Genomic DNA, 26,092 nt, shown 5'->3' with positions numbered 1-26,092 from the left:
TAAATCAATGAATGACATTCCAGTGTCACACAGCTGCCAAGCGGGGGAGACGGGATTTGAATCCAGTTTTCTCTGAGTCCTAAGCTTACATGTTTTTGCCCTGGTACCATCTACCTCTCTCCTTGGGAGGACAGTTCTTTATGACGGCTCTCTTTAACAGCAAAACCCCGAGCCCTGAGACATGAGCGATGATGTTTGCCTGGGGGTGAGGACAAGCAGGACTCTTGTTTGAAAGGTTTTAACTTCTGGTAAAATTCTGCCCTGCTGTGGCATTTGCCAGATCAAATAATGAAAAAGAAGATGGGCACCGAGGTCACATGGACGTGTGTGCAGTGGTCTTGCAGTTTCATGCCGTGATGGATTAAACTGGAAGTTCTCTCTTTAGCTTTTACATCACTGCTCCAGTTAAGAAAATGTAAGCTTATTTTCATGGGGAAAAAGCTGCATATTTGGTAAGAAGATGTTATAATCTTAGAGCAGAAATCCCCAAGCTAGTGTTCTTTTAGGGAGGTTTAGGGCCTTGCCCGCTAGCCTGAGCTCCCAGGTGGAGGAGATGGGGCAGACCTGCCTCGAGGCAGCTGGTGGCGGTGATCACCTGCCACTGCTTTCCCGCCCGTGCACAGGGTCCGAGTTACTAACATCTGGACTTCCAAGGAAAGTATTGCCCAGGAATGTCCTACCCTCAATCGGTAACTCCCAGAAATTGTGCCCTGCACTCTCTGGGACTCAGAAACGCCACAGATGCACTGGACATGTGAGACAGTTGTCAGAAGCCCTGGTTCCCTTTCCTCGTCTCTGTGTGATATTGGGCTGACCTCTCGGCACTGCCAAGCTCCTTTTTCCTAATCTGACAGATGACAGTAACGGTACCTGCCCTGATGCTCCCAGACGCACAGGGCTTCCGAGTGAGGAGGAGGGGGCGGGCGGGGCAGGTGGTCATGCCTCGGCCAGGTCACCGTTACATCTGGCTGGGCATTTTAGTGCTGTTGTTCCAAGAATCCGTATTTTCCTTCTCTGCGCTACACTTTCCTACCAAAGCCCCAAGCCTTTAGGTGAGCCGGGATGTCGCCCAGCACAGAGGTGTACCTGCTGCTCCTGCTCCTCGCGGTGGTACTCGGCAATGAGGTTAAAGGGTATGGTGCACAGGGTGCTGGACATCACGCCAAACAAGGTGCACAGCGCCAGGGTGGAGTAGACATTCCGGAAGAACCCCATAAGTGCCGTCCCCAGGCCGAACAGCAAATACCCCATGAAGTAAAGACCTTTTAATCCAATGTAAGATACCAAAGCTTTCTGAAAGTCTGTGAGGAGAAGAGGGAGAAATTACAGCTGGCAGTGCCTCACAATACTAATAATTTCAGAAAATCCTTTCTTTTGAAGATTCACTTTTTTTAGGAGCCTTCTTTTGATACTGAGTCAGGAACAAAAGAACCTCCTTATCTGTGCTTGAAAACAGCTGGCTTTTGGAGTCAGTTTTAAATCTCATGCAGAAAGGAGAGTTGGAAATTGCCTTTGAGGTTGTTCTCATTCCCACAGGAAGAGACCAGGCACTGTTTAGCAGGCAGCTGAATAGCATCAGGATGCAAAAAAAAGGTGGTGACAAAAAGTCTGTCTGGCTCTGGGCCCCTGAGGCTGCAAGGCATGGGAGAAATGTGGGGGCATTCTGACTCACAGAGGTCTAGCCTAACAGGACCAAATAACAATCCAGGCCTCCCTTGGCCCAAAGCCCAAAGTCAGGCTGGAGAAAATTAAAACAACCAGATTTTACAGAGTAATCCACGTCACTCAGTTCTTTGCCCCGCCCCCACCCAACCGCCGCCTGAATGCTGTCTGCACACCTGAGAAGGAAGTAGAAGATGCTCATTAGCTTCAGACACTTTGCCTGACTTGCCAGCCCTCCCCAGGCTGGTGAGGGGCTCCCACCGCCCCAGCACCTCCCCATCGCCAGCCCCTTCATTCTCTGCAGATGACTTCCTGACCTCAAAACCTCAGCTTCCGCATCTGAAAAATGGGTCTAATAATACCCTTTTGGGGGGTAGGGTGGGGTGGGGTGTTGCCAGCATCAAATGAGATAAAGTGTCTGTGAAATCACCTAGCCCAATGCCAAGCACATAGAAGACATCCAGTTAATGGTAGTTATCATTATTTCAGCAAACATAGGCTGGGCTGAGGATGGATGACTCAGCTCGGGTTCACTCCCAGCAGGTAAACTTCGCTCGCTCATAAAGGCGTTATGATAGAGCTCATTTTTAAAAATTGAAAATTCTGCTTCAAAATGTTTTATAATGTTTTTCCACCAGGGCATGGGAAGTCCTTAAAAAACTTTTATCTTCCTTTTTCAACCAGGTGTTTTTAATCCATACATTTCTAATCTTTCCCCAGTCCCACTCTCGTGGGACACATGAACCAGGGGATAAATGATAGATACTCAATATGCGCCTAGTCAAGAGTGCTCTTCTTACAAGAATGAGCATAGTAAATAGTTCCCCTATCTTTTGAAAGCACAAAGGGATTGAGATGATTAGACCCTTTTAGTCTAATTCTCTCTGATTCTATTTTAAGTACTGAAAATCTTCCTCCTGGAAAGAAAAAAAAGAGAGTGCTAAGGAAATGAAAGCTTTAAGCCACCACTATTTGGTTCTAATACATTTAAAAACAATGAATTTTATGGCTTTATGATTATCGGGCTTACAAATTCCTCACCTGTTGATGTTAAGCCCCTCTTGCCTAATTGTGCTATATTCTGAAGAGAGTTTCTTGATCTCAAGGCAGATTTCCTGCTGTGCTATGGCTAGGTAAAGGGCTAATCACCAGATGAGGGGTCATTGTATACATTCACCCTCCTCCCCCACAAGAAGCACACTTCAAGGACAGAATGATGTCCCCGAGAATGGTAACAGAGATTGCCCCCATTGCCTGCCCCCCCCCCATATAAGCCATACCTCTGCCCAGGGCCTGCCAAAGCCTAGATCTCTGCATGGGGGGCCAGCTGTTCTCCCCACAATGCTGGACTACTTCTTAAATTTCCACTCCAAATTGGGGACCCGCATACATTTTATAGACCAGAGTTTGGCTTGGAAATTTCCACACACATTAGCAGGCACAAAATGAGCCTGTATGATGCCTTAGAGTTGGAGTACATTTGTCTGGACTTATTTAAAACAAGTCACAGAAATCCCTTTGTTCATAGTATCCTTACAGCTGAAACTTAGCTATGTGGGGGGTTAACAGGCTCCAGACCCCATGGAAAGCTGGGGCCTGGGAAGGAAGATCCTGCTGTCAGTGCTCCCCGCCAGGATCTCTATCCCTCGTCTATCCAACACTTTATTATCTTGTTTACAAGATTTCCTTTTATTTTTCCAGAGAATCTGATCAGGAACCCACTGATTGTAATGACAAAGTAATCACTGAGGAAAATGACACCTAGCATTCACTACGAAAAGAACTTTTATCTTTCCATGTGGTCCTTTCTAAAAGAATAGTTTTTCTTGACTTCCATATATTCATCAAGAATCTGGTATTTTAAAGAGCAAAAAATAAATATAGAAATATGAAATCTAAGATTTTGCTAGACCAAAGCCCTTTAGAAGACAAACTCAGGAAGAGGAGACTTACGAGAATAAAGTGAGGAAAACAGGGAGTTGATGCACAATCCCCAACATCCAACCTCGACCCCTCTTTCGTAGATGAGGAACTCTGTGGAGTTGTGTGCGCTGTAGGGATCCCCGTGGTACACAATCTGGAAGAGACATTCGGGACTGGTGAGATACAGATGCAGGCTGGTAGGGATCCCTTCTCATATGCTGTTTCTCCGTCCCTAGCGAGCAGCAAGCCCTGCCTGAGGTCCCCTTTCTAGGGCACAGAGTTTATTCTCCAAAAACCACGTCACCTGCTTCCTCCTCCCACACCTCTACTCAAGGACCTCTGGGAAGTCCAAATACCTGCTGCATTAAGTCTACACGACACCCTCCTGAATCACTAACACCCCTTCTTCCGCCTAACATCTGGCCCCACCCAACTCAGGCCACTGTGCCACCCATCTTCTAGTACAGCCAACAGGCTTCTCGTTTCCACACATGACATTTCTATTCCTGCTTGGAATGTTTTTCCATTTCCTCTCTCTCTCGCCAACTCCTACTCACCCTTCAAGGCCCGGATCATACTGCGCCTCCTTTATTAAACCTGCCATGACCACTGTAGCTCACCTTAATTTTCCTCTATTTATTGTATTTGATCAAGTACTGGTCCCATAGTGTCCTCTACTTGTTCAGGGCGACCTTTGCCTCTAGAACCCATCTGTAAGTCGGCTCCTTAAGGGTACTCTTTCATACACTCTTACTGTGACCATCCTAGAGGCTAACCCAGAAGAAGCTCTATAGGTGCTGACTGAAAAATAGATGTGCTAGGTAGTGAGTATATGCACAGACATGTTCATTACCTGGCCCATGAAATCTGTGAAGAAGAGCATGCTGCACAGGAAGGCGGTCCATCCAATGAGGTGGCTGATGCAAAGGTAGCGGTAGTGGGAAGGCATACTCACCAGAGCCCTCAGCAGTGACTTCATGGTCATTGCCCTCTGTGTCTGGAATAAACATGAAACAGGTGTGACCTTCAATGCAGACACACAGCCAGCTGTGGGAGCCAGAGCACATAGCCATGTTACCTATCTATAGTCAACCAACGCACATGGTTACACCTTCTGGGCATGGCACTAAAGTTCTTGTGGAGTGGCCTCTAGGAGGTGTGAAGTTAAGTGTGCATGGATACTTAGCAGTTTTAGGCCCAGGATAGGGCTTTGGAGACCTGAGGCAGAAGGGACTGGAAATGGAGCTTGATTGGGGCCAAGCTGTAAGAGATATCTAGCACCCTATCTTTCAATGACAGAACCACTGTATAAAGACAAAGCTCCCAGACCTAAGCTAGCCTTAGATGACTGTAACTCTTAGATTCCATGACTCGGAAAGTGTGGCAGAGTGAATTCTAACATGGCCCCACAGTCTCCGTCTCCTGGCATTGCCACACGGTTGTTATGTTACATGCAAAGGGATTTTGCAGACAATTAATGTTACTAATCAGCTGACTTTGACTTAATCAAAGGGAAGATTACCTGGGTGACCCTAACCAAATCACACAAGCCCTTTAAAAAGAAGAGAGTTTTTTCCAGCTGGAAGCAGCAGCAAAGGGTGGAGTTTCAAATCACAAAAATTGCTGATTTTGAAAGTAAAGTGGGACACATACACATACACAATGAGTATATATCCTCCAAATTCTTAAATTTAGACCTAAGTTATGTTAAAACTAGAGGCTACAATACAATTTTTAGTTATCAGAAGCCTCCAGAGAAAGAAAAATTTTGAACTTTTGACACAACTGTTTTGAAATAAATGAAACAGCTTTAACATCTTGTCATAGAAGAAAGAAACCTCAGGAATACTAAGCAGTCAGCTGCCCTAAAGACACTGAGACTGTAAATAACCATGGTGGGGTAATGGGTCTTTCTTGTCCAACTTTTATTTATTCTGAATCTTGACATAATGAAGTTGAATCTTGGCTAGTTTACTTATAAGATGGTCTCTTGAGATTTTCTGTTTTAACTATAACAGCATATTGTTTTTATAACTCTTAACCTTACATGATAATGCCTTTTACTTCTTTATTACAGAAAAATATATTAACTCATGGTAGATTTTTGTGTAAATTGTTTTTTTTAATTCATTAATTTTATAGTATTTAAACTACTGTCCATGACTGAACTAATTTTCTTAACCAGTATTTAAAAGCATTTAAAACTATATGGACTTTCCTTTGGATTTAGAAAAAATAACTATTTTCTGAGTGTAAAATATACTTGTCAAAATAAATGGTGACCATAACAGAAAGTCAATGCAGAATTATTAATTTTTCCTTAACCACAGGAAAAAGCAGCTAAAGGTGCAGACTGAGGAACTCAGCTTGATTGTCATGCCTTGGACTAAGTGACTTATCTTCATTTCCTTCCCTTCTTTCCAAAATGCAAAATGTTTAAAAGTGAATCTGGCCAGCAAGTATTCAGCCTCATCCTAAATATTAATTTATGTTTCTGCCTTATACGTAATTTTCAGCCTGCTTTCATTGTTAACCTAATTTTTCCTTTCTTCTTAAAGTAAATATGAGCTTTCACATTGTGCCTAATATTTCTATATAAGAATACAAATATTCAAAGCTTATTTGCATATTTCAATTCAGAATAAAAGATTCAGCTGGCATCATATTCTCTGACTCATTAGTTCCCTTGGTAAAGCCCTTTTGATGATTCTGAGCCCCTGAGAGTTGTTTTCTTGTATGTATTGTGTACTTTTTCCCACTGAAGAGTGGGTGGATTTATAGGTGAAGAAGGCACAGAGCCATGAGGTGGGAGAGAACTTCACAAGAGTCCATGTAACAGGAAACTGTTGAGGCACTGAAGGGAGCAATGATGGCGTGGAGGACCTGCAGGTGGATGCCGCGGGATCTGGTTTGAACTCTGAAATAATTGAGGCCTCTCACCATTAAAAAAAAAATTCCCAGTTCTCAAATTGCACAGCTCCCCTCATTTGGGGAAGTAATGACTTTGACAATAACAGCCAGGGCCCTGGCCCTGACGTTGCTCAGCTGGAGGCTCCCAAGACTCACTTTTGGAACAGAAGAGCCAGATGCTTGGCTTTGAACCTAAGATATGTTACTCTGTGTTTTTAATTTTGTTTTATAAACCAAATGACAAAATCATTCAGAGCCTACAGTGTTGTATATGTGACATGTACTGGAAAGTTAACTGTACTTGATGCATTTATTTCCTTACTAATGTGGAGAGTTTTATGCCTTTCAAACAGCTTTTGCTCACTTGTTTCATTTGATCGCCACAGCAGCCTCTACTGAGTCATAATCAAGCAATGAGGCAAAGAGGCAGTAATATCTACTTTTATCTATCAGGGTAATATCCACTTATCTTTATTAAAACCCTGTCTTGTTTTGTTCCTTAAACTGTAACATCACTTTTTCTTTACTTTCAAAATAATACTTGTCCACTACAGAAATGCTTAATCTACTGAAGGGTTTAGAAAATAAAATTAAAACCACCTGTTAGCCCATCATCCAGAGAAAATAACTTCAACTAACATTCTGGGTATATATCCTTCCTATTTTTTTCTATGTGTGTAGCTTTCCCTAAAATGAAGATCATTTTGTGTATGTGTGTGTGTGCTTTACCTGATAAGTCTTGAAATAAATCCTGAAAAACACACACATCTTTTAAAGATCGAATGGGTTCCATCGCATGTATATCTCATGATTCCCACGCTGTCTTGCAGAACTGCACAACGAGGGGGCTCCAATCTAACTAGTAATCTCAGAGCTCTGATCTTTAGCAAAGGATGGACAGGGAGTATTCATGCTCCCCGAGGCAGCCTGGGGTAGGGAAAGGCAGTCTAGCCAGGTCTCAGAAGACCTAGATGCTCATATTTTCTCTGTTTGCTGTGTGATCAAGATAAAGTGAAGGCTTCATCCCAGTAAACTTTTATTTCTTATTTTTTATTCCACGTGCTGTTTCTATCATGGAAAACAATACACTCATGCTAAAATATGTGCTACCGGTGGAATCAGATGAACATATTATTTTGTTCATCTTCCATTGTATTCTCTTGTCAGAGTGGCATGGTGGGAGGCACGTTGGTACACAGGAGAAACAACTCTCACACATTTATGATAAGAAAGAGGTCTTCCTCTCAGCAGACCCTACTTAATAAGCAGTTTGCCAATGTTTTCATTAGTTTAAGGAAAATACTAAGCAAACTAATAGAACAAAGCACTAACCTTGCAAAAAACTATTTACAGACTTTTATAACTAGCTGTTAAAACCGTTTGCCTTCATTCATACACGAGACTGTGTAAATAAAAATGAGGTTTTCTACTGATGTTAAATAGCAAATGTATCTACTTGAAATACCAGGGAAAGAAACCAGTTTTCAAACATTATAAATCACTTAGCTAAATGCAATGTGGAATTCGACATAGGATCCTGGAAAAGAAAAAGGACATTAGTGGAAAAAACAATAAAAAAGAAATGTCTGCCATTTATTTAAGAGCATTGTATCAATGTTAACGTCTTAGTTTTGACAAATGTACCATGGTTATTCAAGATGTTGACATTAGGCAAAGCTGGTGAGTAGACCGGAACTCTCTCCACTCCCTCTGCAACTTTTTTGTATATTTAAAGTTATTCAAAATTATACATTTATTAATAAAGTAACATGTAGTTTTGCTTTGCTAGAAGACAACTCTAAGGCAGGGACAGGGTCTGTTGCTCAAAAGTGTCTTGATGCTTGGCTGGGATAGGCTCTCATTAACAGTTGTTGAATGAATGAATAAATAAATAAATGAATGAGCTGTGTACACAGTTTGATCCATTCTGATGATTCTTATTATTCACCCAAACAAATTCGAGCAAGATCTATACTTCGGATGACCATTTCTGCTGTATTCATTCAACAAACAATGAAAGGAACATTTGTTGCCAGCTTCCTGCGTGCAAGACACTGAGGTAAATGTCAAAAATGAGAAAATGGACCAGAGGCCACCTCTGCCCTCAGAGAGTTCCCTTGCCATCTGGCGGGGAAGACACAGAAAAGTTAGCAAATGAGACAGAATATGAAACGACTCCATCTGAAGACTCGGTATCATGACATGGAAACAAAGGAGGTGCCCCTTGACTGGGGGGACTGGGAAAGGCAATGCAGAATCTTCAGGAACGTGTAGAGATTCTTGAAGAGAGCAAGACAGGGGAGGGCATGAGGATAATAAAACTGCGTTCATTTGAAAATACTTGGCAATTCACTTTTTCATTCTTTTTAATTATTAAAAATATGCCCCCCAAATCCTGTCTGCTCCAATGCATGAAACTTGCCTAGATTTTAATTCTGAATTTCAGATGCTTTAAAAAATGAAACAGATTTATTTAACACCTACTATTTGTAAGTCACTGGGCTAGGTGTTTTCACCTGCAATATTTTATTTAACCCTTAGAAATCCTATGTAAGGGAGATAACATTATCTTCACTTTACAGATGAAGAAAATGAGTCAGCTGGGTTAATTTACTGAGGGTTACATTGACAGCTACAAGGGTAAGAAGCTAGTGAGTTGTCAGAGACTAAGTGGCCACCAATACCTGATCTCCCTTCCTTAGGAGTAATGGAAGTTTCAGTTGGGTGTATGGCTTCCAATTCAAGGCCTCATTCTACTTGCAGCTCAGTGTGGCCGCGTGACTAAGTGCTGGTCAACAGTAGGTAAGCAGAAGTAATGTTTGCAACCTCTGAGTTGTGTCCTTGAAGGGAAGTATCATGTCCTTTCCTTTCTTCCTTCCTGCTGGCACAAATGTAGACATGACAACAACAACTGGAGAAGCCATTTTGAACCTCAAGATGAAAGCTCACGTTCGAAAAGCAAGCAACAAAACTAAAGGGTCCAGGTTCCTTGTGGCGTTAATAGGTTAGCCCCCATCTATCCACCACTGGACTTTTATAGAGAGAGAAATAAACTTATATCTTGTATAATTTACTATAGTCTCCTATATGCTAACTTGGAGGTCCACAACCCCCAGGCTATGGACAGGTAACCTGTCTGTGGTCTGTTAGGAACTGGGCCACACAGCAGGAGGTGAGCTGTGGGGCCAGAGAGTGAAGCTTCATCTGTATTTGCAGCTGCTCCCCAGTGCTAGCATCAGCTAGCACCTCAGATCATCAGGCATTAGATTCTAATTCCTATGAGAATCCAGTCCCTGGTGCCAAAAAGGTTGAAGACCGCTGTTCTAACTCATTCAAGAGCCCATATTGAAACCCTGACTTGGATGCTGCAAAGCTTTTGCCCCATTCACTAGCAAACACTGTGGGCAGGCCCTGGCAACTTTTCTTTCTACTATACTCACTGCCTCACCCTAATTTTTGTCAAGTCGTTTCCTTTAAAACACTTTGCAACTCATTTTCCAAACTACAAATCTCTTATCCTCAAATCTTTAAGTTTTCCAATAACCTCCTACTTTTGAAATCCAAGGAATTTTCCCAGTCTTCACATGATCTGGCTTTCTACCTGAGCATTGTGGCCACTCAGTCAGTTCTTCCTGTACTTCCCTTTTCTGGGTCGCTGGCACTTCCCCTTTCTCCCATCCTTCCTTCCTCACTCACTCTACTTCTCTTAGGCACTTTCAATCACTTCCTATGGCTTATCTGTCATCTCAGAATCTTCATGGCTAGCCTGGCTCTCTCTCTTGAGCTCAAAACCTAACTTTTCCGCTACTTGCCAGGCGTGTCCACTGGCATCTGAAATAAACTCACTAATTCTTCCATTTCTGTCTCCCTGTATAGAAGCCGTTGTTCTGTCCTTTGCTTGACCTTTTCCACCTTACCTGTCTTTTATTCTTATTGCCACTTCTCTAATCTAGGCCCAATAAGATAACCTGCTGGGTACCTCTTTACCCCCTATAGTCAGCAAGAAGGCAAATAATCAAAAAATAACATCAAGGAGTCATCTGCCCTGCTAGTTTCAATGGACCTCTACATAATAACGATTTAACTCCTATGCTGGCTTTCAAAAGCATTTGTCTTCATTTCGCTTTCCTAACTTTATTTCCATCTTCACAAACTCTGATCTAATGAATCTTCCCCAAAACATGCCTCATGCTTTTTTAAAAAAAATCTCTGTGGCTTTGCTGATGCTATTTTCTCCGCTAGTACTCTTCCCCCAGATCTCTACCTATTCAAATCCTAACTATCATTTAAGGCACAACTCAAAGGCGAAGACTTCCTCTGTTTGCTTATGCACAATCTCTCCCTTTTGTCAAACTAACAGCAATTGTTATCATGGTGCTTGTGACCACCATGGAAATATGCCACTTCGATCCCCTGGCGGAGAAAATATAGTTGACTGACAGTCTCTGATGGCCACTTCTCTGGATCCACCACCTGTTACTGCCAAGGCTGCCCTTCCCCTGGCTACTCCCAGCCAGTGACTAAGCAAGACTTGCAGCCCATTCCTGCAAGACTTGAGACTCCTCTAATGGGCAGCTTTGGCAAGAGGATTCCCCACTGGCCTGGCTGAAACTTTCTTAGAACTGCACTACATCCAAGATACTTCCTGCCCTATGATCCTTCCTTTCCCTTCTCCTTTCACAGCTGTTTGACCTGCATCATGACATGAAGACTTTCCCTACCTCCTTCTGCTCCCTCTCCTCACATTCATCCTTCATGGTGTTTTTCCCAATAAATCTCTTACACATCTTATCTTGTCTTGGTGTCTGCTTTTTAGAAGACCTGGACTGACACATTGCTTTTATAGCATTTACCATATTCTACCTTAGAATATAAATATAGGTATGAATGGCTCATATTCCCTGTTAGGCTATAAATCCTTGGGCGTAGTGACTAAACATTAATCAATTTTATAATCTCTAACTACCCAGTAGAGGGCTTTGGATATAATCAGCACCCGAAGTAGTTTACTGAATGAATAATGATTATGATATGTTTATATTCTTATGAAAAAGCACCTTTCCATGCTTTATCTTAGTTGAGCATCTGAAAATAGATCAAGCCAACGAGAGGAGTCAAGCTCATAGAGAAAATGAGATTCACTGAGCTTGTTGGAAAATTCTATTAGAATACAGATTAAGTCTGTTCCCCATTTGTCCTCAGAGCACGCAGCATCCTGCCAGGCTCATAATAACAGTACCTACACCTAATACTTTACTATGTGGCAGGAACCACTCTAAATAACTTTGCATGGATAATCTCGTGTGATCTGCACAAAACTCTTGTAGGTAAACAGAATTCCTTTCTCACTTTACAGAAATGTAGATGCCCGAGGTCATACATTCCAGAGGTGGAAGAGACAGGATTTGAACACCTATGCCCTTAATCATCAGGCTACCTACAGCAGGTGCCTGACAGTTATTTTCTGAATGAATAACACAAGTCAGTCAGCTAGAGGAACCAAGATTTAAAATCAGATCTTTTGCAATCTCTTTGCCAGTAAGAGAATCCTTTGTTTTCTATCCCTGAGGTTTAGTATTCAAACTCAGCCAGCAGGAATATACAGCTATGTATCGGCGTTGACTAACAGAACTTTCTACAATGATGAAAATGTTCTATATCTGCAGTGTCCTATACAGTAGCTACCAGCCCCATGGGGCTATGGAGCATTTGAAATGTGGCTAATGCAACTAAGGAACTGATGCTTTAATTTTATTTCATTGTAATTAATTTTAATTTAAATATTCCCATGGGACCAGGAGCTACTCTATCGGTCAGCATAGTTCTAGTCTCTTCTCTTTGACCATTTCATCTTAACCTGGTTCCATTTCTCTGGCATTTAAGGGAGTTTTCCTTAAAATTTTAAGCTAATTAATTCACTGAGCAGTTCATTAGACTAAAAGGAATATCTAATCAACTCATGAAATATACATTCAACATAAGTAACCCGGCTACCAACCCAGGGATTTTGTCATCTGGAGGAACAAATTTATACTCCTAATATAAGAAATAAAGATATTTCTCGAAAAAGAAAAGAAAAAGGAAAAAAAAAAAAGATTTCTCATGGCCCGAGGACGATTCCAGGCTTCACTTATGGTCTAACATTTTGCACCTGGTTTCATCTTCTTGGTTTGATGTTCTGAAAAGAACGACAGACAGGAGGACCAGAGGAAAATGCACACAATCTTCTTTGAGGTACAAAGTTGTAATTCTAAGGGATAATAGCTACTGGGAATTTAAAAATTTAATTGACTTCCCCAAATTCTTCACATCAAATTAACGAAACAAAGAATAAGAACAAAAGAAGAAAGGGCAAGAACCAGAGTATTTTTCCCAACAGGTAAAGAATTTGCATCTTTACCTGTTCAGCAGGATTTTTGTTTTTTTCTCCCAGCATCACCAATTCCGGGTTTACAGAATCGTTTTTCACTTTCTCGATAGACCCATACTCATACATTCTGTCTGATGACAATGGAGGGTTCTGGGGGGCTTGCTGTGGAGGAATGTCCTTTGTAACATCTCTAAGTGGGGCTTCAGGAATACTGCACAGATGAATAATAAAACACAGAATGAGGACCAAGGCGGAGAAGAAGAACATGACCTGGAATTCTGTGCCCAGCACTCTTCCCAGTTTCAGATGGGCCCAGTCGATGGCGCCTAAAAGGTAACCCAGGGCACCTCCAAAACCTGGAAAGCAAGAAAGAGTGTATTAGCATGTTTGGCAAAATTTCTTCCCTTTCCATCGTGCCTGGGCCCTTTCGCTTCAGTGGGAAATCTCCCCAAGGACAGCAGAGGTACCTGGTTATGACTGGAGGGGTAACACAGCGAGAGGCTAAGACGCCTGCAGCCGAGAAGTGTGGGTTCGAGGCTCAGCTCTAGCATGCACTTGCTGTGACCTTGGAATTCCTCACTCATAATATGGGATGATAATAAAAGAGCAACCTACTAGTAGGGTCAAAATTGGAAAATGGAATAGTGCCAGACATAGTAAGTGCTTAGTAAATATTGCCACTATCAGAATTCTTGTGGCCTTTACAAACCAAACTCTCTCTCTGCTTAAAAACTAAAATACCTGACCTTAACAAACCCCAAAGAAAATCTATTTCTGATTATAATAAAACATAATTATTTGTATTGTCATTTATCTACTAATAAGCTTTCTAGGGTGATACGAGTTTGTGAAGATCAAACAGCCTTGGAATGAGTCTTCTTTCCTCTATTAGAAGCTAATGGTACTTGTTCCCAGTTGATAACCACAGAACAAATAAGAACAAAAATTTAAACATGAAATTTTAAAAACCTTATTATCTCATAGGATACTGACCTGAAGTTTTTCTGGTGCTTGTTTATCTGCTTATGCTTAAAGATAGTATAACTTGAGGGACACTGAGGAAGGGCTCCTCAAAACTGATTCTGTCTTAATAGTCTCATATTTGAAATTCTATTATTAGTGATTCACTCTTTTGAGTTCCTGTTTTAAAATGCAAGTGCTCTTGGAATGGACGAGACAGTGCATGACTCAGCACCAGAGCAGCAAGTGCTCCTCAGACCTTCCTTCTGGTGGCAGGCACTGATGACTTCTGAGAACACGGGGGTAGACGCCATGGGGTGGGAGGATGTCCAGGGCAGTAAGGAAATAGATGCGAAACATACCTTCCATCTACATCACAAGCTTATGTAGGGGCTGATCCTCCTGTCAGATACCTTTCAATGTCAGCCTCCCATTATGCCTTACTAAGCACAACTATTTACCTGGACAGATCAGCTTATTTTTGTTTTCATTTTTCTCATGGGAATGAAGTCTCCATTTTTTTTGCCCCCAGATAAAGACAACATTCTCACAAACCAGAGAATCAAGGAAGAAAACAGGACTTACAGAATTCTCTTTTTCTAACCCTAAATACCTAAACTGACATAAACCTTGACCCCAGGAACACAAATATGAATGACAAGTACCATGAATCCTAACTTATCCAGAATGGTGGGAGAATGGATGATTCTGGTCACTTCACATTCTGGTTAGCTGAAATTTACTATAGAGGATATTTACAGATGACCAACTGTTAACCACTGAATTCCAAAAATAAAGCACTATTACCATGCCCCGAGTGCCAAAGCATGTTAAGGTGGAATTATGGGAAATTGCAGCCAGTGGTGTGCAATGAAGTAAAACATATATTCTCTGCCAACAGAAATATATGGTCTAGTTATGGATGATGGGCATATACATATGGTGACCTGTCCTAGATGGTATGTGCCGAGGATCTGAGGGATAGGGGAGGCCCTTGAGGCAGACACACTGCTGTTGATTAGGGCAGTTCTGGGACTGTGGTGGCTCTGGATCACCATTAGACAATGACTCTCTTTATGCAATCGTGGGGATGCCAGGGGTATCAGAGGTCATGTGCTGAGTCAAGCAGCCACGCAACAAGAACGTAAAAATGCCCAGCATTTAAATGTCCATCTAGATCAGAATTTCTCAATCTCGGCACTACTGACATTTTGAGCTGGTTAGTTCTGCCATGCAAAGCTGTTCTGTGCATTATAGGCTGTTTAGCAGCATCTCTGGCCTCTGCCCACTAGCTGCCAGAAACAACCCCTCCAACTCCAACTCACCAGTTGGGACAACAAAAAATGTCTCTGGACATTGCCTGATGTCCCCTAGGGGGCAAAATAGCTTCCAGTTAAGAACCCCTAACTTTAATTAACCCTATGAAAAATTTACACTTTCCTTTTGGAAACTATTTCTCATTTGCAACCAGATCAATGGTTGTCATATTACCACTTAACATTTCTATCATTTATGCCTCTTTCCTTCAAACTTATTGTTCCACTGAGCAGAGAAAATGTATAACAGAAGACCTCTGCCCATTTGAAAGAAGTGATTTGTAAAATAAGTCATCCACTATTTAATGTAATGGTGATTTTATGAACATAAATACACAGATATAAATATAATGATGGATTTATATTAGAGCAATTGAGTTCTATAATTAAAGGTTTCCCAGTCCAGTTTTATGTCTACTAGTTTTGTTTAATTCAATAAATATTTATTGAGCAGTAAATATATGTAAAGGACTCTACTAGTTTCTGGGGTTATAAACATAAATAAGAAACGGTACCCCATCCTCTCCTCCCCAGAAGGCAATACCAAATGGGAGAAGCAGATAAGTAAACAACTACTTTTTAAAAACTATAATAAATGATTTAGAACTGTGAGTTGGGTACTTAGAGAGTCTAGTAGGACTCTGAAGAGTTTATTTATTTTTGGTACTTAGTGATATCAATAGTACATTGATTATTAACAATTATTATAGAGTTCCTCTTAATTAGCAGTGAAGTTCATAAAGGTTCAATACATCAATGAATCCAAAGGTTCTTAGAGGTAGAAGGATGTCTGGAGCTCATCTAGTTGAATTAGATCAGAAAGCCACAGGCTACAGTAGTGAAGTGACAGGAGACAACATGGAAAGGAAGGGTTTGGAATTATGGCAGATTTCCATTTCCACCCGTGTGATTTCTAATCATGTGATGATGGGAACTTCTCCTCTGAGAAATGGGGGTAGTGATACCTCCTCATATGAGTGTCATGAGGGTTTCATTATAATACACATAAAGCATTAACACATACAGTGGTAGAACTGGAGCTAAAACTGAATGCCCTACTGACTTCCTACAGAAAACGTGAACTCCAAAGTCTCACCCAGAAGCAGAAGAGAATGACAGATGCTTCTCAATTTACAATGGGTTATATATCCCAATAAACCACTGAGAAATGGAAATATCTTATGTTGAAAATGCATTTAATACACCTAGCCTACCGAACATCACAGCTTAGCCTAGCCTACCTTAAATGTGCTCAGAACACTTACATGAGCCTACAGTTGGGCAAAATCATCCAACAATGAATATGCTATAGAGTACTGGCTGTTTACCTTCGTGACTGAGTGGCTGACTGGGAGCTGCGGCTCGCTGCTGCTGCTCAGAATCACAAGAGTATTTAACACACACACACAGCTAGCCCAGGAAAAGATCAAAATCAAAACCTGAAATACAGTTTCTACTGAACGGTACTGTTTTCACACCATCGTAAAGTCAACAAATCATAAATCAGACCATTTTAAGTCAGGGACTGTCTGTACTGCACTGAGAGTGACAATTTGCCTAGAGGTGGCTGGAAGGACTAAATCATTCAAGGCCCAGTGATTAGAGTCTAGGGATCACTCTGAGGTCTGAGACAGCGGTTTACCACTGCTTGCGTGTGGCAAGTACTGTGGAAGAAACATGTATCTCAGACCTGGAAAGAGTAACAACTGTTAAGTGCCTGATTTTTAAAATATCATCCTAGGGTAGTGCTTCTTAAACTTTAATGTGCACATGAATCATATGGATATCTTGTTAACATGCAGGTTGTCTTAGGACATTCAAGCTACTTTAACAAAAATACCATAAACTTGGTAGCTTATAAACAACGAACATTTATAGCCCGCGTTCTGGAGGCTGAGAAGTCTGAGATCATGGCACTGGCAGCTTCAGTATCTGATGAGAACCGGCTTCCTCATGAACAGCTATCTTTTCACTGTCACCTCACTTGACAGAAGGCGCAAGGGAGCTTTCGTGGGCCTCTGTTATAAGGGTACTAATTCCATTCATGAGTCCGCATGATCTAATCACCTCCTCCAGGCTCCACCCCTAATTCCATCACATTGGGCATTAGGTTTTCAATATATATGTTTGGCAGCGGTGGGCGGGGGCGGGGGCGGCCACAAACATTCAATCTGTGGTACAGATTCTGATTCTGAAGATCTAGTGTGGGACCTGAGATTTTGCATTCCTTCCAAGCCTCCCAGTGCCACCGATGCTGCTAGTCCAAACGTCACTCTTGAATATCCAGGTAATAGAGTATTTTCCAATCAACCAGCTCTACCCTCACCTGACATTCTTGGGGAACTAGACTTTGTTGTCATAGGATATTTGACCAACAATCCACAACTGATGTGCAGTCCTATAAAATTAAGGTTAATTTGCAGTCATTAGTAGGGTTCTATGAGTTGTATTATATTTTTGTAGCCTGGTAGAGAAGTCACCCCAAAATGATTACAGAGTTATTGCTTTCTTGCTTTGTAGAAGGTTAATCAGATCTAAACTAACCTAGAACTATTTTCCTTTGCTAGTCATTTGTGCGCGCACACACACACACACACACACACACATACACGCGCACAATTTATCCTGCAAGAACTTCCCTATTGGTTCACTAATTAATCAGTTAAGTAAAGCTCTGACACATGCTATAGTAACTTAGGGAATTTCTAACCTTCTTCTCTCTCTCTCTCTCTTTTTTTTTTTTTTTGGTGGGGGTGGGGGGGAGGTTGGAAAGGGAATGGGGAGACAAAATAGGCAAAACTGTTTTGTTTGTTCCCAAGCTATTGTGAGATGTAGCTGAAAGTCACAACAGAACATACCCTGAAGGAATAGTGGGCCATTGGGGAAATAATTCCAATAGATAACATATTAAAACTCTGGATGGAAACTTTTAAATTTTATCATACTCCAGATATAGGGGCCAGTAGGGGGCTGTAGGAGTCAACCGAATGCTTTCCTTTTTGCATCCTCTGCTTGTTAAGGATTTTATCTTCAAAGATAGTCTCCTAATCAAAGCCCAGTCATCTTAGCTACAACAAAGGCCAACACCAAATCCCACATCTACATCCAGACTTCATTTATCTCTGTCAACATAAGCCTCCTTGGGGCCCCTGGAATTAATCACTAGGCCACGGGCCAAACCATAAGCTGGAGCATCCAAAGGACATCTGCTGATGCATTAGTTAACAGCCTTTACAAAACAAGGGCCCACAAGTGGTCCAGCTGTCTCCTTCACAGAGCTAGGCCACGTCGTCAAACTCAGACCACAGCCAACCTCATGTATACTTTGAAGTATCAAAAAAAATTAAAATTAAAAGAGACTGAGCCTCACAAGTTACCCATTCTTCCAAAGATGTACATGGGGCAAGCTCCTCATTGAATCGTTACAGATTAAACTTTTGCAAGTCCATGGGGATGGAGGAAATGAAGTCAATATAAACATTTGGTATTGAATCTTTTTAAATGGTTCCTTGCTCCAGGTCTGGGGCCATTTGCCAGAATATTAATAATTAACATTGTGTAAATATTAATAATTAACATTGTGTAATTAATAATTAACATTGTGTAAACCTGTGAGGAAACAGTGGTTCAGAAATACTGAGGCCGCTCAGCAGTTAAGAGGAGGAGCCTTTCCCCGTCATGCCTCATCCAGGCCTCCTACTGATGGGTAGAGCTGCTGCTAAGAATGGCGAGGCCTTGGGCTCAATTTAGCAGAAATATACTCCGTTAGAAGCATTTTGACACAAAGGAGGAATTTCCTACTGGTGAGGTGGGTTCCACAGCCTCAGATGTACCTAGAGGTGAAGGCATGAGGTGAGAAGATGAGGGCGGTGCCCCTAAACCCACTGGGACTACCGCATATGCCAGGATGAAGGGCAGGTAGAGTTACTTTTAAATATAAGAGACAGAAGAAGCAGGAGGACGAAAATGTCCCCCTGGGACATTCCTCCCAGTCTTTCCTTAAAAAAAAAAAAGGAAATATTGGGGCAATGAACTCTTTGACATTTACTTGCAAAGCATTTGGAATTTTTGGGCCTAGGCTACAACTCTGAAATAAATAAAAAGAATTTCAGTTTACTTGGATGATTTGATTCTTTGGGTGTAAGACATCTTAGTGGTGGAAATCAAAATTGGCCCTGACACTAAACATGCTTTTATTCTGAAATGCTTGTTTCAGGCAGATGCTGTAGCCATCTCTTCACCAAGTTCATGTAAATTCAGGAGGTCTCGCACATATGCAAAGACAGGGCAGAGTGATAACACACTGCTTGTTATTTTTCACTCGATATTTAAATGTGGTCTGCCATTCAAAGCAAGGACACTATAGTGGGGGTCACACGATCACGTCTTACTCAACAGAATTCAACTATTCACACATTGAAAAGAGGAAGAGAGAGCGTGCAAGAAAAGACAAAACAACATTTTAAATAACATGGGTGATCTTATCTGCTGTTCCGTTCATTGAGTCATGTCCAGGACTAAATATTAAAGAAGAGATGAATATGCAGATTTACTTATATGTATCCAGCACTCTGTCAGTCCGTATACACAAAACAATGCATATTGTATTTCATGGGTGCTATGAGAGATGTTTATGAATAACGTAGACTCTCTGTGATTATTACTTAGGCAAGGACTTCAGAATCTAAGCCTTAAACAAAGTCAAACGCCACTATACTGCTTTATAAGAGGAAGATGCTTTAAGTTGTTGTTTTTTTTCTGGTAGGGAAAAGAACTTGCTTTGAGTCATCTACACACCCTCAGTGGCCTCCTATAACCTGAGACAGTAGCCTGAGGTTCAGAGTTCAGGGTTGGTCATGAGACAAAGTAAGGTAATTAAATGAGTATATTTACCTGGTTGATGCAACTTGTCATGCAGTTTAACTTGATATAAAATTGCATGAAATATAAGCAGGGTTTTGAAACCAGGGGTCTCCTTTTGCACAGCTAATATTGCTAAGTGCTAGCTACTAGCAAAGCAATGAGTTAGAAGCCTTGGGCAATTTGTAGGTGAACTCTCAAGGGAGAGTTTACGAATCTAGTAGAAGAGGTAGATACATACATAGTGAATTAAGAAGTAAGTAAACACAGAGTGAATACAGGGGAGAATATGAATATGCAGATCAGGTAAAACTGGGAACAGGAGTATAACTTTAAAATATAATTACTACTTAATTATCCACTAATAAATAGACAGGGCTTTGGAAGCTCAGGCCGGCACTTTCTTACAGTAGCCTTGGTTTAATTGGTCTCAGTGGCTAATACTCAGTTGTGTTTGTATTCCATGGGACAACTACCGATTTCGGCCTATTAGATAATAATTAACCCATTCTTCCCAGCTAACGGAACCTCACTTTGATTAAAGGAGAGAACCTCCCTCTCCGAAAAAGCCCCCTCACTTTTCCAAATTCGTAGGCCCCTGAGTATTCATGTGACCTACTTTGACCCAATGAGAAACAAGCAGAAGTCTGTAGAAGTTCTAAGAAAGCTTTTGCTTTATTAAAAGAGACATATGTTGAAGCTCCAACCCACCATGTGACTGTATTAGAGATAAGACCTTTAAGGCAGTAATTAAGGTTAAATGAGTTTATAAGGATGGAGACCAAAACCAATAGAACTGATGTCCTTATAAGAAGACGCACAAGGAGTGCATGCCCAGAGGACACAGCGAGATGGCCACTGGAAGGTCTCACCAAAAACCAACCCTACAGGTACCTTGACGCTGGGCTTCCAGCTTCCGGAACAGAAAGAACACAATGTCTGTTGTGTGAGCCACCTAGTCTGTGGCAGCCAAAACAGACCACATAGGCCCCAAGGGGATGTGAAATTTGGGCATGGAAGTGGTAAACTGTGATCCCCACTATCTCTTCCTACCGGAGTTATCCACCTCATTGATACCTTTATGTTCATCCAGTTGATAAACTTTTGTGCTTTGATTATTTTATGGGTGGAGTCCTTAATCAAGTGAGAAGTTTAGGAGAGAATGAGGGGCCTTCTCCCTATGAGGAAGGTGAACATTTCCAAAAAGCTTTGATTTCTACAGGCAGAAAAGGGGAAAGGGAATTTCAGAGTGAGTAAAGACCCAGAAGCTGGAAAGGAAAGCGCAGCCTCCTTCGTTTGTTTCATTAATATTTGTTTTGAGCACCTATGATATGCCAGACAGTACTGGACACACAAGGGACACAGTAAGTAAAAGACTTCTGGCCTCTGCCCCTAGGAACGTGTTCTGAAATTATCCAGAGCACAGAGAATGTGGAGGAGGTGATGCTAAGTAGAGCTTAAAGAACAGGATGCAAACAACTTATGGGGAGTTCCGAACCCTCTCTCTAGTAGTAATTTGTTGATTCGGCAGGAGGCAAACAGGAAGCCACTGCAGGTCACTAAGCAGGAGAGTGCCCTGGTCATAGTCGTCTTTTAGGAATATGAATCTGGAAGCTGCGTGTTGGCTCAACTGGCATAGGAAGAGGTTAGAGACTGGAAAAATAGTTAACGGATAATTGCTAAGGCTCACGTAAACTGTAGTGAGATCCTGAATCAAGGTAATATCAAAATCATAAATATTTGCTGAGACTATGCCTTACGCTGATATCGACAGAAAACCTACAAATATTCTCTCAAACTGATGGAAATACTATGTTGTATTAGCCTTGGAAACATATCCAAAATACAGAGGTTCAGTCTTCTAATATCGAAGGCAACAAAACAGAGACCATTTGGCCAAGACTATCGTAAGCTGGGAAGCAGTAGCCACGTTGCCTAAAGTACTTTAGAGCAATATAACTCAATGTGTCAGGTTCAAACACCAAAAAGTCTCCCACAACTTTGTCCTCATTAATTTCAGCATATTATGATAGATCAGCTAGGAATTATGGGATTTAAATTAAGAGAATGAAGTTTGAATCTCTATTCTGGAAACTTCTACCTGTAGAGACAGGTGGTCAGGGACCAGTGACAGACAGGGATGGACTCCTGCTCCTCCACCCTTCCTAAAGTGAAGAACTATGCTCTCTCCCGGGCAGCCCATTCCTCCAGTGTTCACCATTCGAACATTTGCTCAAACGACAACTGTTGACCCAATGGCTTCCATGTGTAGGCTCTGCTCTTGGCTACGGAGACAACCACAAAACTCCTCATGGAATCTACCTGGCCATGGGAGGAGACAGAATACATCGAAACATGGACTGAACAGATCGGCTGGGCTATGAAGACAATCAGATAAAGGAGACTGATAGACATAACGAATCCCATGGGCCAGCACCGCGCTGTAGCTCAGGCATAACCCGCAGTCCTAGAACCGCCCTAACAGGTGCCCCGTACGTGCATGCCGAAGTGAGGGGCACAGCTCTACATGAGCGGCCCAACGGCAATCAGAGGAGGCTGGTGACAGCCCTGGAAGTGACAAGAGCCACCCTGTTGTCCTCCTGGCATGGTCTTTTTCAAATCAGGAGGTTGAAGAAATGTCTCCTCTTTAGAAAACTAAGAAATCTCTAAGGCATGGGTTTTTATAATTTTGCTTGGCTTGTTTCTATTTTTGTTTTCAATATGGTTATTGGGATACTTGCCATTAAATTATCTGGGGTACTTATTAAAAACACAAATTTCTGGGCCCCTACTGCAAACCCACTGAATCATAATAACTGCAGGAGAGGCCCAGGAAACTGCATTTCTAACAGGCTCCTAAGTAACGCTGATGCCACATTACCGATTTAAAACAAAAACAACAGCAAAAGTGCACAAGGCCTCCTTTCATCTCAGTTGTACGTGTCTCCATGAAAGGTTCTGTAGAAAGCTCTTACGTAAACTTCCTTTGTCAAACTCTGCGGGCCGGTCACAAGTTGGCTTTGGAGAAATACGCTGGGAGACAGAGCCCGCGTGATGGGGGCATTCCATCAACTGATCCATTCATTCAGAAAAATTCAACGTGCAGAGACACTGGATGGCTTCCGTGGAAGCACCTCTCTGTCTGGGAGCCGAAGGAGAGACTTTCTAGAATATTCCCTACCTGTGAAGAGGGCATGGTAGTAGAGGCCTCTCTCCTTGTCCTGATGAGAGCAGACATCAAATAAGTACGCTTTGATGGGCCCATCGATAAAGTCAGCAGCAAAATCAAAGAGAACCACACCTATCATGGTGATGGTTATGGTCCAAATCAGCCTTCTCCTTGGGTCAGCAATCAAAGCTGAAAGAGGAATAACATCGGTTACCTAAATCCTGGTTTGAAATCATTTGCATTCTTATTCCCACCAAAACTTTGTCATCGAATTATCTCCTTTTGCTTCTATTTTGTTTTGTTTTTCCAAATAAAAACTTCATTATTTTTTCAGGCTTTAAAAATTATGCAAATGAAAGTACAGAAAAGGCAAATCTGTAGAAACAGAAAGCTGATTGAGTGGTTGCTTAGGATTGGTGGGGAGGAGGGAATGGGCGGTGACTGCTAACGGCTACCGGGTTTCTTTTTTGGATGATGAAAATGTTGAGGAATTAGATAGTGGTGATGCATTTTAGTTATATCTTGCAAATAACTAAAAAGCACTGAATTGTACACTTGTAAATGGTGACTTTTATAGTATGGGAATCATATCTCTTTAAAGCTGTTCAAAATGTATGTGTGCTTATTGTAAACCATTCCAACGATAGAGAAAAGCTGAGAAAAATGCTTCAGATCCCAGGCCCCAGGAATGGTCCTCCTTCACACATCCCTTCATGCACTTACATAGAGAGAAAGGTGTACATCTTTGCTCTAATGTTGTGCTTCTCAAACTTTAGCACGCATAGCCATCACTTGGATAACTTGTTGAAATAGATTGTTGGGCTTTGTCTTCCATGACCCTCCATTATTCTCTCATTATTCCTCAGCAGGTTTGAAGTAGGGCCTGAGAATTTGTTTCACAAGAGCCCTATCGATGCTACAGATCAGAAGGCCATGCTTTACAACCAACTCTCTTTCTATCTTTGCATTTCAATTAATGAAGAGCAATTTCACAATTTTTAACAGATACAAAATATCCGTTCTATGGATATGCCACAATTCATCCACCCAATTTTAACAATTTTCCCTTGCTTTCATTTTCTTAAATAATATGTAACATGTGCACATTTTTAAAAATTACGCTATAAAAATAAGTGAAAAATGAGCCTATCCTCTACTTCTCACCTCCAGGCCATTAGTACCCCTCCCTAGAGGCAACTGTTCTTACCAGTTTTTTTGTCATTTTCCAGATTCATTGCTGCATTTATGTATTTATGCTCTCTTTTAAACACATGTAACTAATTATCCTGCCTCATTATGATTCATTCTGTTAGCCTGAGAGTTAAAGACCTAAAAATGTGTGCTATTTTTAAGTTTAAGATATTTTCAATGTAACTTTTTATGCACGACCACCAATTACTGATTAATTGGTGGCTGATTAATGACTAGAAGAAGTACTCACCATCAGGTTTGTTTTTGTCCAGAATTTGTAGTGTAAAAACGTGCCCTGGAGCTGACAGCCTGATGCCCTGCACCCCTAAAAGGCTCTACATAAAGTTATGTACAGAATTAAGCCATAGACACACAAATAATTTATTGTAAATATTTATGGAGCCATTTAGCAGCTGTTTAATTTGAAGAAGCACTAAATAAAGTGTAATGGGCTCAAAAAGCATCACAATGTATAAAAAGGTGAAAATATTTCATAAGAAAAAATTAATCCTATTTTTAAATCCTCGCAATAAAAAAACAAAAAATGTATCCTGATGTTTCTAAAAGTAAAGGCTCTCCGGCCACAGAATTTGGGTCATTCAAAGGTGGAAGTTCAGGGTAACCTAGGAGAGATAATTGGTTCTAAACCACTTTTAAGTGTCACTTAAAGAAATTCAAATACTCCTATTGAGCTGCGGAACAGGACCCTTTTCGCCTTGTGCAGCCCACTGACCTGATACAATCGCGTCTCCGTTGAGGTAGAAAGCCATGCCCAAGAGCATCATGACGGCCAAGGTGAGGATGTAGGGTCTGCGCCGGCCCCACGTGGCATGGCAGTGGTCGCTGGCCGATCCCACCACGAGCTGCAGCAGGAATCCCAACACCGGGCTGAGGAGCCACACCATGCTGTACAGGCTCCTGGGCAGACCGACGCTGAGCAGGACAGGGGTCACGTAGGACGCCTCCACCGCATAGCAGAACTCCCGGCCGAACATGGCCATGCTGTGCATGATGAGCCTGCCTGTGAGTCTTTTGGGAGGCTCCACAAAGCCAAAGGGGCCATCCTCACCTAGGGATGTGTACGTATGAATGCTAGGCTGTCCACTGTTGCCGCCCATGGCCACTGGGTGAGGAACCTGCCTGCAAACCCACCACCTCTTGAGTGTCTCCTGAGGTCTGTGAGCTGGATTTGACTTGGTGCCTGGCTGAACAGCCAATAAAGATAGTTAGGCTGGGGGAGGGGCTCAAATTCTTTCATGCCTCTAAGATCACAAGTTATGATGAGGGGCGGGGGCGGGGGGGATTAGCTCCTGAGAGCTCTCTGGCTCCTCAGAAGGTTTTTCTAAAAGAAACTTCCTTTGCACTGTTCCCTCTCCCAGTCTGTCTTTCTGTTTCTCTCTGTCACAAACACACAATCTCGTATGCACAGCTTTAAGATAATAAAGCCCTATATGCAGGTATTGAGTCGAAATATTAATAGGCTGATCTTTTTATAATCTTTTTCTAGATATATTGTCCTTTCCTGAACAGTTTGCTACACACACACACCTCAAGAGAAAATTAACTAGCCTTAAAAGTGAAAGGTTGCACCCTTCCTCTAAATTACTCTCTAGCACTATGATGTTGTTCATCATTGCACTTAACGCACTCTACAATTACATGGTTCTGTGTTAATTCTATTTCTCCTATGTGAATTAGTCTCTGATCCCCTTAAGAGTAGTGATCAAATCT

General features: G+C 41.7%; 1 protein-coding gene across 3 annotated transcripts in view; it reads right to left on the bottom strand.

Moving 5' to 3' along the window:
• Positions 1 to 26,092, bottom strand: part of SLC45A2 (solute carrier family 45 member 2) — a 38,506-nt gene that overhangs the window by 2,174 nt on the left and 10,240 nt on the right. Inside the window, exons 2-7 of one of the 3 annotated variants that reach the window (XM_039842706.1) lie at positions 25,095 to 25,354; positions 23,183 to 23,359; positions 12,896 to 13,221; positions 4,439 to 4,582; positions 3,616 to 3,739; positions 1,087 to 1,301 (exon numbers count right to left, since the gene is read on the bottom strand). In XM_039842706.1, the coding sequence (XP_039698640.1) occupies positions 1,087 to 1,301; positions 3,616 to 3,739; positions 4,439 to 4,582; positions 12,896 to 13,221; positions 23,183 to 23,359; positions 25,095 to 25,354 (1,246 nt within the window). Of the gene's footprint in view, positions 1 to 1,086; positions 1,302 to 3,615; positions 3,740 to 4,438; positions 4,583 to 12,895; positions 13,222 to 23,182; positions 23,360 to 25,094; positions 26,057 to 26,092 lie in introns of those variants that run through there. The other 2 variants (XM_039842705.1, XM_039842707.1) reach the window with 2 other exon arrangements.

The sequence above is a fragment of the Pteropus medius genome, unplaced genomic scaffold, assembly GCF_902729225.1.
Source record: "Pteropus medius unplaced genomic scaffold, Ma_sr-lr_union100, whole genome shotgun sequence".
Classification (NCBI taxonomy): domain Eukaryota; kingdom Metazoa; phylum Chordata; class Mammalia; order Chiroptera; family Pteropodidae; genus Pteropus; species Pteropus medius.
The sequence above is the reverse complement of the archived record's forward strand: the minus strand, read 5'-3'. Positions and strand labels throughout refer to the sequence as shown.